Source organism: Mycetomoellerius zeteki, unplaced genomic scaffold (assembly GCF_001594055.1).
Source record: "Mycetomoellerius zeteki isolate Tzet28-1 unplaced genomic scaffold, Tzet1.0 scaffold453, whole genome shotgun sequence".
Lineage (NCBI taxonomy): Eukaryota > Metazoa > Arthropoda > Insecta > Hymenoptera > Formicidae > Mycetomoellerius > Mycetomoellerius zeteki.
The window spans coordinates 82,045-94,704 of record NW_017257450.1 but is presented as its reverse complement, the minus strand read 5'-3'; the positions used below and the strand labels follow the sequence as shown (position 1 = coordinate 94,704).

The window sequence follows — 12,660 nt, the reverse complement described above, 5'->3', positions numbered from 1 at the left end:
TCGCATCTGTAGACGCCTATTTTGCAAAGCAAGACTCAGTATTATTTGAATGGATTAAAGGGGTGGGAGCATTACTGGAAAAAATATATCGACTTAAAAGGAGACTATGTGGAAAAATAAAATTGAATTTGACCGAAAAATTACTTGTTTCTATGTTAGGCTCAAAACTTTTCAGACGACCCTCGTATATTTCTTTTTACATTTTTTTATTCTTTCTCCAAGGTGATTCGATCTTACCTGCAGTGACGTTTCTTCTCGAATGGATATGTCTTAAATGAACTTTGGAACAGGCGGGCAAACGATCGAATAATCGGTGATAACTACTATCATTCGTATTATCATTTTTGTTTTCTACGCATATTAATCACGGCGATGCGTGAATTTCGTCCACTGATCGGCGTAATTTCGCGCTTAATTTGATTTATGCTCGGTTTACACGATGCGAGTTGGCGTGCGAGATAGTAGTGTTAGTAGCTGAAGATCGGCTATTGGCTTTATGTAAATAGATTGGTCGGAGTTACCGATCGTACAAGTTAAATATAAAATAGTAAGACCAATTTTGGCCAACTTGGACAAAGCAGTTACTTCAAATATTTTTCTTCATTGGCCTTTCCATATCATGCAGATAGACCTGCAATTATTGGCTCTTTACGAATGTACAAATCAGTATAGCTATAATATGATAGTAGCTGTACAGAGTATGTAAAGCCGGTATCAGACTACGCATTGAAGATTGAGATTGAAGACTGAAAGATCGAAATTTGATCAATCCAAATAAAAGAAGCTAAAATTTTTTTGTCTTCATTGGTTCAATTTAAATTTTCAATCTTCGATCTCAATCTTCAATGCGTAGTCTAATTTCGGCCTAATAGAAAATCGCTGAGATAACTAGTCATCTAGTTTGGGGGCCAGTATCACTAATTTACTATCAAGCTAGTAACTTGCATCGTGTAAATAACAAAGGTCAACATTGTAAGGACTGAGAGGCTGATCACTTAATTCGGAGGCTAGCTACTTTTTTTTACTGGCGAGATAGTAGCTTGTACCATGTAAATCGGGCTTTAGTTACCTCAGGGATGCTTTCAAGAATTACGACTAGATAACTCCGGCATACACTTTTGCTATAGTATACGTAATGTAAACTATAGTCTAGAGTTATCTAGGCGTAATTCTCCTGAATATACATACTACATTCTATTTGGACATATAACTACTGGCCACACTGATTTGTGCATTCACAAAGGGTCAGCAGCTGGCCTATTTGTGTAGTGAGGGAATATCAGTGAATACTAGAACAAAAATATTTGAAATAACTAGCAAAGCCAATTACTGTCCAATTTGCATGGTCAGTAACCCGTGTGTGTGAAGATAGCGTCTCACTTGGTGGAAACTCATTAAATAATGAGAGTTCTGAATTTATTTTCAATAGTTCTATAGTTCTATATAGGATAAATAAATAGTTCCGGCCATTAAAGCCGAGAAACCCAAATTCAAAATGAGACGGCCAATTCACACAGGGCCAACTCCGTCTAAAAAAGTTTCCAGCCACAGTTTCTTATAGGATTTAAAAAGATACATAGTTCTACAAAGAGTTCTGACACTTAACATTGTTATTTTGATTATAAAACAATTTTTTTCACTAAAAAATAATCTTTAGAAAGAACGAAGCTGAGACGCTGTCTGATTTCAAAGAGTTCTGTCAGTTTCATGGTACTTTTCGTATAGTTCTGAATGTATCCTAACATATTCCGAAGAGTTCCAGTGATATAAATAATTTGTTAATTTTTTAAACAATATTTATCACCCGAGGAAGACGCCTTTCAGGCTATATGTGTGAGACGCTAGTCGATTTCCAACAGTTCTGTGAGATATATAGTACTCATTGTGTAGTTCTGAACGTGTCCTAACGCTTTTCGAAGAGTTCCGATGATATAAATAATTTGTTAATTTTTTAAACAATTTTTGTCACCCAAGGAAAGCGCCTTTCAGGTTATATGTGTATACGAGAGATAGTATAGTTTTTATTTAATCAGCTGATTAATGAATTACACTAATACTGTTGTTAACTCCTAAAATTAAGATTATTTTTTAATCTAGAAGTTCGCAGCTTTCTAAAAGTGATAAAAATTGTTTAAAATATTAACAAATTATTTATATCACCGGAACTCTTCGGAAAGCGTTAGGACACATTCAGAACTATACGAAAAGTACCATAAAACTGACAGAACTCTTTGAAATCAGACAGTGTTTCTTCGTTCTTTCTAAGGGCTATTTTTTAGTGAAAAAATTGTTTAATAATCAAAATAACAATGTTAGATCAGAATTCTTTGTAGAACTATGTATCTTTTCAAATCCTATAAGAAATTGTGGCCGGAAACTTTTTTAGACGGAGTTGCCCCTGTGTGAACTTGGCGTCTTATTTTGAATTTTCAGGTGGTATCTTTATCCTTTTCTAATCTATACTGAACTATGACTGCACATGTGCAATACCATCTATTGCACATGCGCAATTATAACTGAGTGCAGGTTGGAACAGGATAAAGATACCACTTGGAACGCTCTCTCGGACCATTGTTAATAAAGGCAGCGTGGGACCACGCTCGTTCCAGTAGTATTATATTTCAGTGATGCCAATTCGCACCGTGTAAATTAGATATAGCCAGTCAATCGGTTAGCCAGCCAATCAACCTGTCAGTCAGGCAGTGTAATATACTATACAGTCAACAACTATGTACCTACATGCGTGTGCACAAGCATGCATACGTCAACGATGATCAGGATACCTATCATGGAATAAATCGGAATGGAGTCCGATCGAAATTATTTCGTTTTCTCTAGAAAACATTTCGATCTTGTTCCATGATAAGTGTCCCGGCAAACCCATCGATCGATCTTTCTAACGACAAGCTGTGTTTGTCGAGAGCTTTTCGGCCGGCTGATCGATTCCGATTAGTTCAAAGGGATTTTCCGCTTTGCGGAATTTGCTCATTGAATTATATTTCTTCGCCATGATTATGCGAAAGCCGAGTCATGAATAAGCAAGCATTGAAATTACTATAATTTTTGTTAGTTAATATGGCAGAAATCCTACAAACGCTAAGACTTTTCAGCTTTTAAGGAGATCCTAAAGTCATCTGTATTATCGATTAAACCTTATAACACTGGCTCGTAGCCCTTTCTTTTAACTATTGATTTATTCTGATTGAGCCATATTGATAATTATTAACTTATAATTTTTGTGTAAGGAGCAGAATAAAAGGAACAGGAAACAGAGAAGAGAGAATAAGAATTTCAACCTATCAGAAATTATGTATTGTGGATTACACAGTTTCTGATAGGTTGAAATTCTTATTCTCTGTTCCTTGTTCCTTTTATTCTGCCCCTAACAATTACGTTTTTCCTCTCTTACTGATCATTTGAAAATTCTTTTTCAGAATTAAAGCATTAATATCTACGTGTCTATGAGGTGGAGTTTATACTGAGAACGACAAAAAAAATTCGAAATTGAAATCTTTATCATTTCTTACAATTAGTCTAATATGGCGCTCCAGAGCTGTCACGGCGTGACATTTGTTTCATATAAAAGTTATGCAATCTGTACATATTTACGAAATAATAGTCCATAGACTAGTAGTTTGCATGAAGCAACAGTGGAGGTCTTAAAATTGGACTTAGATGTCCTGTCAGCTAAACGAGACGTCCATAGAACTGTTTTGTTGTAGTTCAAGGACTATGAAATAAGCGCTTCGTTATGTCCTACATACGTTTACTGGACGTCCAAATTCAAAGTCCTAAAGATATGCTCCATGGAACAATTCTATTACCTCTATTACAGCATATAGGCAGCATACAGGCCTCTAAGAGATGTTCTAAAGAACGATCTTAAGAACGATTGCAGGATATGTCTCGGATAAAGTGTGCTGGATTTGAAGATTAAAATATTTTGCAAAATATTATTATATTCATTAACTTTGTTGGTACAAAAAAATACAATCAAATCTCGCACTATATACGAAAATTCAGCATAAATAATAATTATGATGTCTGAGTTTACATAAATTTGGACATATGGAGATCATAACTAAATTTTAAATGCAAAAAACGACACCATTTAGTGGCAGACCTGAAATATTAGAAAAATCCAAAAATAGATCCCAAGGATTACAAACAGACATTTTAGGACTTCGGATTTGGATGTCCTGTTATGAATGTATAGTCAGTTACTAAAAGGTTGCAACACTTTTTTTATGGATTTCAGATTGCAGCCTACTCACCAAGCGACCTTATTTGTGGATCCATGAAAAAGAACCAATCGCTCGGTGATCAAGCTGCATTCCGAAACCCATCGAAAAGAAAGTATTGCAATCTTTTAGTAACCGACTGTACATAGGACATAATGAGGTGTTCATTTGATAGACCACAGGACGTTTTCACAGGAGATATTTAGGAGGTGTTACGGAGGTGTTAAAGATATTTTTAGGCGCTTATTTATTAGGGCTAAGGACCTTTTCTAAAATTTCTAAAATTTAAAAAAGGTCATCTTAGTACAATGTCCTAAATATATCCCATATTTATATATCACAAGGTATTCAGGACATATTCAGGATCATCCTGAGAACGTGCTGTTAGGGGAAATCAATTAAAGAATGTGTGCGCGTGTGTGTATATGTGTGTGTGATTTCTTTTCTGTTGTTTTTCTTGCATTCGATAAGTCTATTGTTATCCTGTGCGTTTCCCCAGATTTTCGTTGATTATCTTTGTGTAAGAAATTATACTATAAAAAGAACAATACAGATAAATTATGCGAAAATGCGATTATTATTTAAATTTTTAATCTATATGTTAGATTAGTTTATTTGACAATCATATCTTTTATGCTCGGCCTTTTGCACAACGATTCGTTGGATAGTGTTGTAGTCGACTTTTATACTATCGTCAAGAAAATACTTATTCTTTTTAGGCCCGTTTTCACAATATGTGATTATCTTATAAAAATTAAAGGTTACCTAGAGATTCAATGAAATCCATTAATAAATTTCTTAGTAACCTTTAATTATCTTTAGGTAACCATAAATTGTGAAAATAGGGCTTAGAAAATGCGATATCAGAAATAGTGTGTAATCAATCTCATCCTTCGCTTGAAACGTTTTAACTCTACTAGTTATAATAATAATTCACAAGCATAACGTAATTTAGTAGTGACATTAATTTTTATTACAATAAATACGAATTTTTTTTTGTTAATATTTAATGCAATCAGCGTTAAAAAAGTAGAAAATATCATGAAAATAAATCTCTTGTTTCAATTAGTAATCTATAGAATATATAAAGAATAATGATATTTATCGTTTCTTTAACACTATAAATATACAGGGTGTTTCCAAATTAAATGGCAAAACTTCGGGAGCGTGTAGAGGAGTAAAAAACTAAGAAAAAAAGTCCTATAGACATATGCTCCTTTTTGCTTTGTTTCGCAGGAAATCACGAAAAAAGAAAAAAATATATTTAATTTATTATTTTAATTATTTTATTTATAAACTTTTTAATGAAGATTTTGTTCGAAATGTGCACCTCTTTAAAAACCATATCAGCATATTCACTATTAGAATACGTACGCGGCATATTGCAAAAGACAAAATTCATCTACTGTTAAAGGCTTTCAAAGAGCGACTGACAAATTCATAACAGAAAGTGGAAAATGTAATCAAATATGTCGGTGCTAGATATGGCAAGAAATATAAACATTTTTTTTCGATTTCTCTGAAACGGAGCAAAAACGAGCATATGTCTATAGGACTTTTTTTCTTAGTTTTTTACTCCTCTACACGCTCCCGAAGTTTTGCGATTTAATTTGGAAACACCCTGTATATACGGTATAACTATACGAATAAAAAAATTTTGAATACTGTAGTAAGTATAAAGTACGATTATTATAGTATTAGATATTAATTAATTGCAAAGCAAAAAAAAAATAAGTATCTAAATATCACATGTAACATGTGTCAAAAATTTTATTTTATAACTAAACATGGTGGCAAACAAATGCCTTTATTATTTAATAAGAACACCGTTTGCAGTTTTTTGAGGTTTATCAAGCGAGAAATTGTGGCGAGAAGCATCACATGATATACCATATACCTGTTGATGTTACGAGGATAAATCAATAAGTTCTTAGAAAATCTGTCAGAGGGCACTCGCAGTGTCATGTCACATTACTTTTTGACAAGTAGTATCTTTTAGCTAATTACTGTTAAATTTTGAACGGAATTTGTCGCGTGTTCGTTTCTGTAGACGATTAAAGCAAACAACCTTTGTATTTTTTACAAAATGGAAAAAAACGAATTTCGTATAGTGATCAAACATCTACATATGAAAGGTTTAACACCAAAAGAAATCAAAGCCGAGTTGGATAATGTTCATAGCATACTGCACCAGCATTTGCGACTGTATACAATTGGGTGAATGAATTTAAACGTAGTCATACATCCACATGTGATGCACCTCGTTCGCGACGTCCAATTCAGGCTGCTACGCCAGAAATTATCAATAAAATCCACGATATTGTTTTGACTGATCGACGAGTGAAAGTGCGCGAACTTGTTGAGGCCACAGACATATCACATGTCACAATGATTTCAAAAACCTAAATATACGTATATCTTATCGTATAAAGATTTGATGTCAACAATTGATGCTAAGTTAAATTCTATCAAGTTAAATTTTATATAGAAAACCGTCGTCTAGATATTTTGATATTACTATTATAAGACGATGGGGGTGGTGGTTGGATTTTTTAATTGAATAATAGTAACTTTAATTGTATACAAACTTACCTTTTTAAAAAAAAGGTAAAAAAAGCGCTAAGCGTGCGTGCTTCTCGTATGGAAACCACCATTTGGGCCGGTTTCACCAACGTCAATTACTTAATCGGCCGTCGAACTGATGACTAATTACGTTTGCTGTTTGATGAAATTCTTTGTATATGATACATTCCAACCCAAGTTATAATCGCTTTATTCCCCTTCAAAAATTATTACATGAAAATCATTATATCATAAAATTTACTAAATCTAATGATATATGTATCATCTGTATAAAAGATTTGATATCAACAATTGTGGCGCCAAGTTAAATTCTGTTAATTTAATATCACAAAATTTACTAAATCTAATGATATATATGTTTCATCTGTATAAAAGGTTTGATATCAACAATTGTGGCGCCAAGTTAAATTCTGTTAATTTAATTAAATTTATCAAAATTTTATGTATTATTCGTAAAAAAGATTCGATGGGCTTGGCTTAGCGCCGAGACACTACCATGTCTCCAGATTTTGCACGAACAATTGGGTATGAAAAAGCTATCGGCAAGATGAGTGCCGCGGTTGCTCACTGTGGACCATAAGCGCGACCGTGTGACGATTTCAAAACGATGTTTGGAGATGTTTCAACGTAATCCAGATAAATTTCTGCATCGATTCATTATTGTGGACGAAACATGGATCCATTACTTCACATCCGAGACGAAGGAACAGTCAAAACAATGGACTTCACCGGGTGAACCAGTTCCGAAGAAGGTGAAGTCGGCCGGAAAGGTGATAGCCACAGTTTTTTGGGAGATGCACGCGGTATAGTTTATATCGATTACCTTCCGTCGAAGCAAACGATCGATGGTGATTACTACACAGCCTTATTGGACCGTTTCAACAATATTTTAAAGAAAAAACGTCCCTATTTGGCGAAGAAGAAAGTGCTCTTCCATCAACACAATGCACGGGTTCACATGTGCCCGGCACCGATGACCAAATTCAACGAATTCCGCTACGAATTGCTTTCCCATCCAGCATATTCGCCAGATTTAGCCTCCTGCGACTATTTCCAAACCTGAAGAAATGGTTCGGAAGAAAGAGATTCATCACCAGAGAGCAGCTCATCGCCGAAACAGGCTTATTTTGACGGGTTAGACAAATCATTATTCGGATGGCTTGAAAAAGTTGGAGAATCGTTGGATCAAGTTGGTATCAAGCTGAAAGGAGATTACGTTGAGAAATAAAAATGAATCGATCAAAAAAAAATGTGTTTTATTATGTTTTTCTAAAAACTTATTGACTTGCCCTCGTAGTATTACATAATACTTGAGAACTGTCGTGTAACATAACGGCAAGAATGAGAGTAATAACTGACTGAGGCGGTAATAACTGACTGAGGCGGCGATTACAACACGTACTTTCTAGCTTCTACACGCTATCGAGACCGGAACAAGATCGTGTTTTCGTTTAAAGTTTCGTTAAAAGTTCCGCATAAAAACGTCTAATTTTGCAAAAATATCTGATTTTGATCTTTCACATTTTTTCAGTATCATCGTGATCTGAGTGTTTAAAAATGGCGTCAGGTTTGCCGAATGTTCATCAAAAGAAACTTGGACCAGCGCCGATAGCATCCTTCGAGGACTTGTCTGAGGAAGTTGAAAACGTGAGTTCTACCCTGAGTTTCCTCTACTAAATCGTCCAGCCCGAGCTCTCTCCCCTCCTTCTCTCCACCCTTTCTCCTCCATTCATCCCGGCCTCATCCTCTTATTCTCTCTCCCCTCTTCTTCCCTCTTTCTTTCTATTCCACTCTCTCCCTCTCTCTTTCCATAACTCTTTATCTCTATATTTCTTTCTTATCTTTATTTTTCGTTTTTTCTTTTTTTCTTTCTATCTCTCTGAAATCCTGAATTTGAATCCCAATGTATGTGTGCGATCTCGAGATTAATCTTCTCGATCGTCCGTGAGTTTTGTGAGTCACTGCGAGAAGCTGGCCCGCGACCTGAGCCCAACAACCAACCAATCAACCCCGTGTGACTGTGCTACTACAAACCAGGAAACGAATTTGAATGCAGGGAGAATCGGCGGCGGCGGCGGCGGTAGCGGCAGGGCGAATGCCGGGTATCGTCGAAGTCACCACGCCGGCAACGCCTGGTAGTTCGCTCAAAACACCTAGCACGCCGCGAATTGATATCAGTAGAGCAAGCAGTTCTTCGCATCATGAGGATAGTAATTCCAGGGACTCGTCACCTGAACGGGAGCTTCTCGCAGGTGATTACTCTTTTGTAAACTAGTGTGTCGATCGTTTTATTTTCAAGTTTCAAGTTTTTTAATACCTTCCTCAGCGACGCCGATTGTACTGCGTGAATTTTTTATAATACGACATTCACATAACTTTAAATGAAATAAATTTGATAAATTTGGAGCTGATTTAATTTAATCGATTTTGATAAATGGATAAACAATATTTTACGGTAATTGTGAGGTACAGTAAAGATTAAACAATAATTCTTTTGAGATATATTAAAAGTATCATTCAAGGATATAATTTGAACTTTGGAATTGTATTATGAATAATATATGTATATAATCATTAGTGGCAGGGTTGGTAAGTTACTTTTTTTTTTAACTAAGTTAAGTTAAAGTTAACACCTTGAAAATTTAACTTAGTTAAAATACAAATTAATGTATAATGAAATTAATTGAATTAAAAGTTAAGTTAATAAAAAAAGTAATTGAAAAGTTAAAAGTTAAAAAAAAATTTTTTTTTTTCATGATTTCAGGGTTTCAGTCTTAATAATAACGGAAATGGCAATTAAAAAAAAACTTTATTTAGATTTTAGAACATATCCAATATTTTATTATATTAATTTTTTTTATAATAATATACTGTTATATACTGTTATATACAGTATATATATATATACTGTTATATACAGTATATATATATACTGTTTTGTATTAGACAATAATACATTAGACAGTTGTTTACATTAGATTGTTGTATATACTTTAAACATTTTGTTCATATATAATTAATATAATTATTAAATTTAAGTAATAAAGCCATTTCGAAATTTTTGTCGGACATTTTTCCTCGCAAATTATCGAAAATGAGTCCTCCTGCACTGAACAGCCGTTCAACGTGAGCCAAAGTATTGACATGTTACATTTTATAAAAAAACATTTAAGTGCCTTAGGGAAATTTTTTTCCGTGGCAAACATATCAGTCGACAAATATGTTTGAGTAATATATTCAATTGTCGATTTATCATTTTGGTTCTGGTCGAGCGTCTTATTAAATACAAAAAACTCATCAGTTTTGTCAGTTTTATTTAAAACTTGTTTTTTGGACGTACTTGAATAAACTACATAGTTTTCATGATTAAATTCCTGAACAATCGATTTTAATAAATCAGTAAGCTTTGTTTTTTCATTCTGTATTCAACGCAATTTAAAATCTGGTATCAAACAGATAGCTATTCTCAGTTCATTGCACTTATAGAGATGATGAAACCTAAAAATATTGATATATTTTGTTATATTATATGATATGAAGAGGGGAATAATAAAATTAATCAGTGACATATTTCATGATTTTTTATCTCTTTTATATGAAGTTTGACAAATATTTCAATACAATAAAAATACAGTTTGATGCCAAATTTGCTGAACTTTTAATTGAGATACTCATGAAATTAATTTTCGAGCTAAATTCAATGAAGCACACATTTGCTAGTGTATATATTTTTCTAAATTCTCTATTTATCTAGTCATATTATAATATCATCAATACAAACCTTTTACGAATACCTTTTAGCAAAGCATTTAATAATGGTTTTACATAAAGCACCTCAGTTAATTTCGTATTTAAATGCTCTTCAATTGATACCAGCGTAAGTAATAGATATCCCATAAAGATATGTTTATCTCTTTGTAAGATATCCAGATCTTTGGCAATAGGTCCCATTACCTACAAATTACAATATCGGACGAAATTAGCGTATTGTGTTTGTATAACGTGAAAGGAAGAATCATTTTAACTTTCAGTGAGATAAATATTAGGATATAATAATCAAGAAATCATTTATACATTACTAATTATCAGAGTCCGGATCGCGGTGCTGTTTATTTCCACTCCAAGCGCCGCGCGCCGTTTGGTTGACAGATTGGTTGGATCTATAAGTAACAACCAATTATATTCAATTGCTCGGCAAGCGTACCTAGCCGCTTTGCTGTCTTGAACTCGCCCATTGTTGTAGCCACCGCGCGTTATAACGATAAAAATAGGGTAAACTCTGAGAAAGTAGTATAAAAATCAGTGATATTGAAAATTTAACAACCTGAAATACGATCGGGTCGCGGGAAAAAACCAGATTTTGAGGGATTTCTTCCAATATAATTCAATATATAGAAGGCCTACAAAAAGTGGTTCTTTCCCGCGGTCTGACTATTTAATGTATTTATTATTTTATTATATTAATAACTTACTTACCTTGATGTGTGTTCTCAAATTCGAGTTTGAAGATATCGACGCCGATATGTATTTTTTCTCAGGTTTACATAATGAGCATAAAAATGACAATTTTTCGCTTTTTTATCATGAGTCTCCAACTCGAAAAAATCGCCAAGGTGAGACCATAGCACGTTTTCGCAATCGTCTACGGATTGCGACAAATCATTTGAATTAAAAATCGACGTAGACGAATCACTATTATCAATGTCAACACTCATTGCGTTTTTGCACAAAACCTCGAACTCTTATTATTAGAACCGAATAAATGCAGCAAACTATAAGTGACACTACAAGCTACTGCAACACTGCAAGTTAGAACCAGTGATGCAAACTCGTGTCCGCTTGCAGGACGTCAACAGCGCCATCCATCAACACGGAACAGCGTGGCGTAACGCGTAACCAGTGACCACACGTAACCAATGATGCGAACATCGGCCGATTTGCAGCACGCGGTCAGCGCCATCGACCGTCGATGAAGGCGCTGATCGCGTGCTGCAAACTGGCCGGAATTCGTATCGTTGGTTACGTGTAGCTCGTATTGTGTCTGACACTTAACTTTAAAAAAATTAATAAAAAGTTATTAGTTACCGATAAAATGTAACTAAATAAAGTTAAAAAGTTAGGAGTCTAAAATGTAACTAAGTTAAATTAAAATTAATTAACTTTTTAACTTTTTAACTTTTTAACTTAACTTTTAACTTTTTAATTTAGCACTACCCAATCCTCATTAGTGGTATAAAGAAAATTCAAGCAGTGTTGAGATTGATCGTATGAAATTTTATGTTATAACATATATTTTAAATTCAAATATATTCGAGAAATACGATAATTATGGATTTCAAAATTAATAATGAATTAACTAATGTTGACTGCATAATTAACGCAGACAGAACGGAAATTAATGATATATACGATGTATGTATAGACTCAGTCAAAAATAAAATCTTTTAAAGTGTATAGGAGTTAAATATTTTTCGTAGGTAATCGGATTATAGTCTCTGAGTATTTTTGAAAATATTTCAAAACAATATTTGCATTTTTTTTTATTTCATCCTCTTAACAACCTATTCTATTATTTTCGTAGATATACATACATATTAGTTAGCTATATATTAATGCAAATACCAAACAGACAGATTCAGTATCACCGAATTAATATACATTTTTGGAATATTCGAATGCATTTTTATAAATGTAATAGGTTATTTTCAAGTAAGCATATTTTTAATTAATAAATTAGTCTAAATGGTAAACCTTCGGATGAACTGCATATTCGAAATCATACAAACGACCACGTGTTTTTGATGTATTTTTGGCTCCTGAAAACGAATATGGCAGC

At 33.7% G+C, this 12,660-nt stretch overlaps 2 protein-coding genes across 6 annotated transcripts in view; both read left to right on the top strand.

Moving 5' to 3' along the window:
- Positions 1-7,633, top strand: part of LOC108726922 (putative uncharacterized protein FLJ37770) — a 10,998-nt gene extending 3,365 nt beyond the window's left edge. Inside the window, exon 3 of the mRNA XM_018454748.1 lies at positions 7,461-7,633. Within this exon, the coding sequence (XP_018310250.1) occupies positions 7,461-7,633 (173 nt within the window). The remainder of the gene's footprint in view (positions 1-7,460) is intronic.
- The window catches only part of LOC108726927 (uncharacterized), a 31,827-nt gene that overhangs the window by 4,465 nt on the left and 14,702 nt on the right, over positions 1-12,660 (top strand). For 4 of the 5 annotated variants that reach the window (XM_018454758.1, XM_018454760.1, XM_018454759.1 and 1 more), the window contains exons 2-3: positions 8,356-8,471; positions 8,881-9,076. In XM_018454758.1, the coding sequence (XP_018310260.1) occupies positions 8,382-8,471; positions 8,881-9,076 (286 nt within the window). In that variant the 5' untranslated portion in view covers positions 8,356-8,381. Of the gene's footprint in view, positions 1-8,355; positions 8,472-8,773; positions 9,077-12,660 lie in introns of those variants that run through there. The other variant, XM_018454761.1, reaches the window with a different exon arrangement.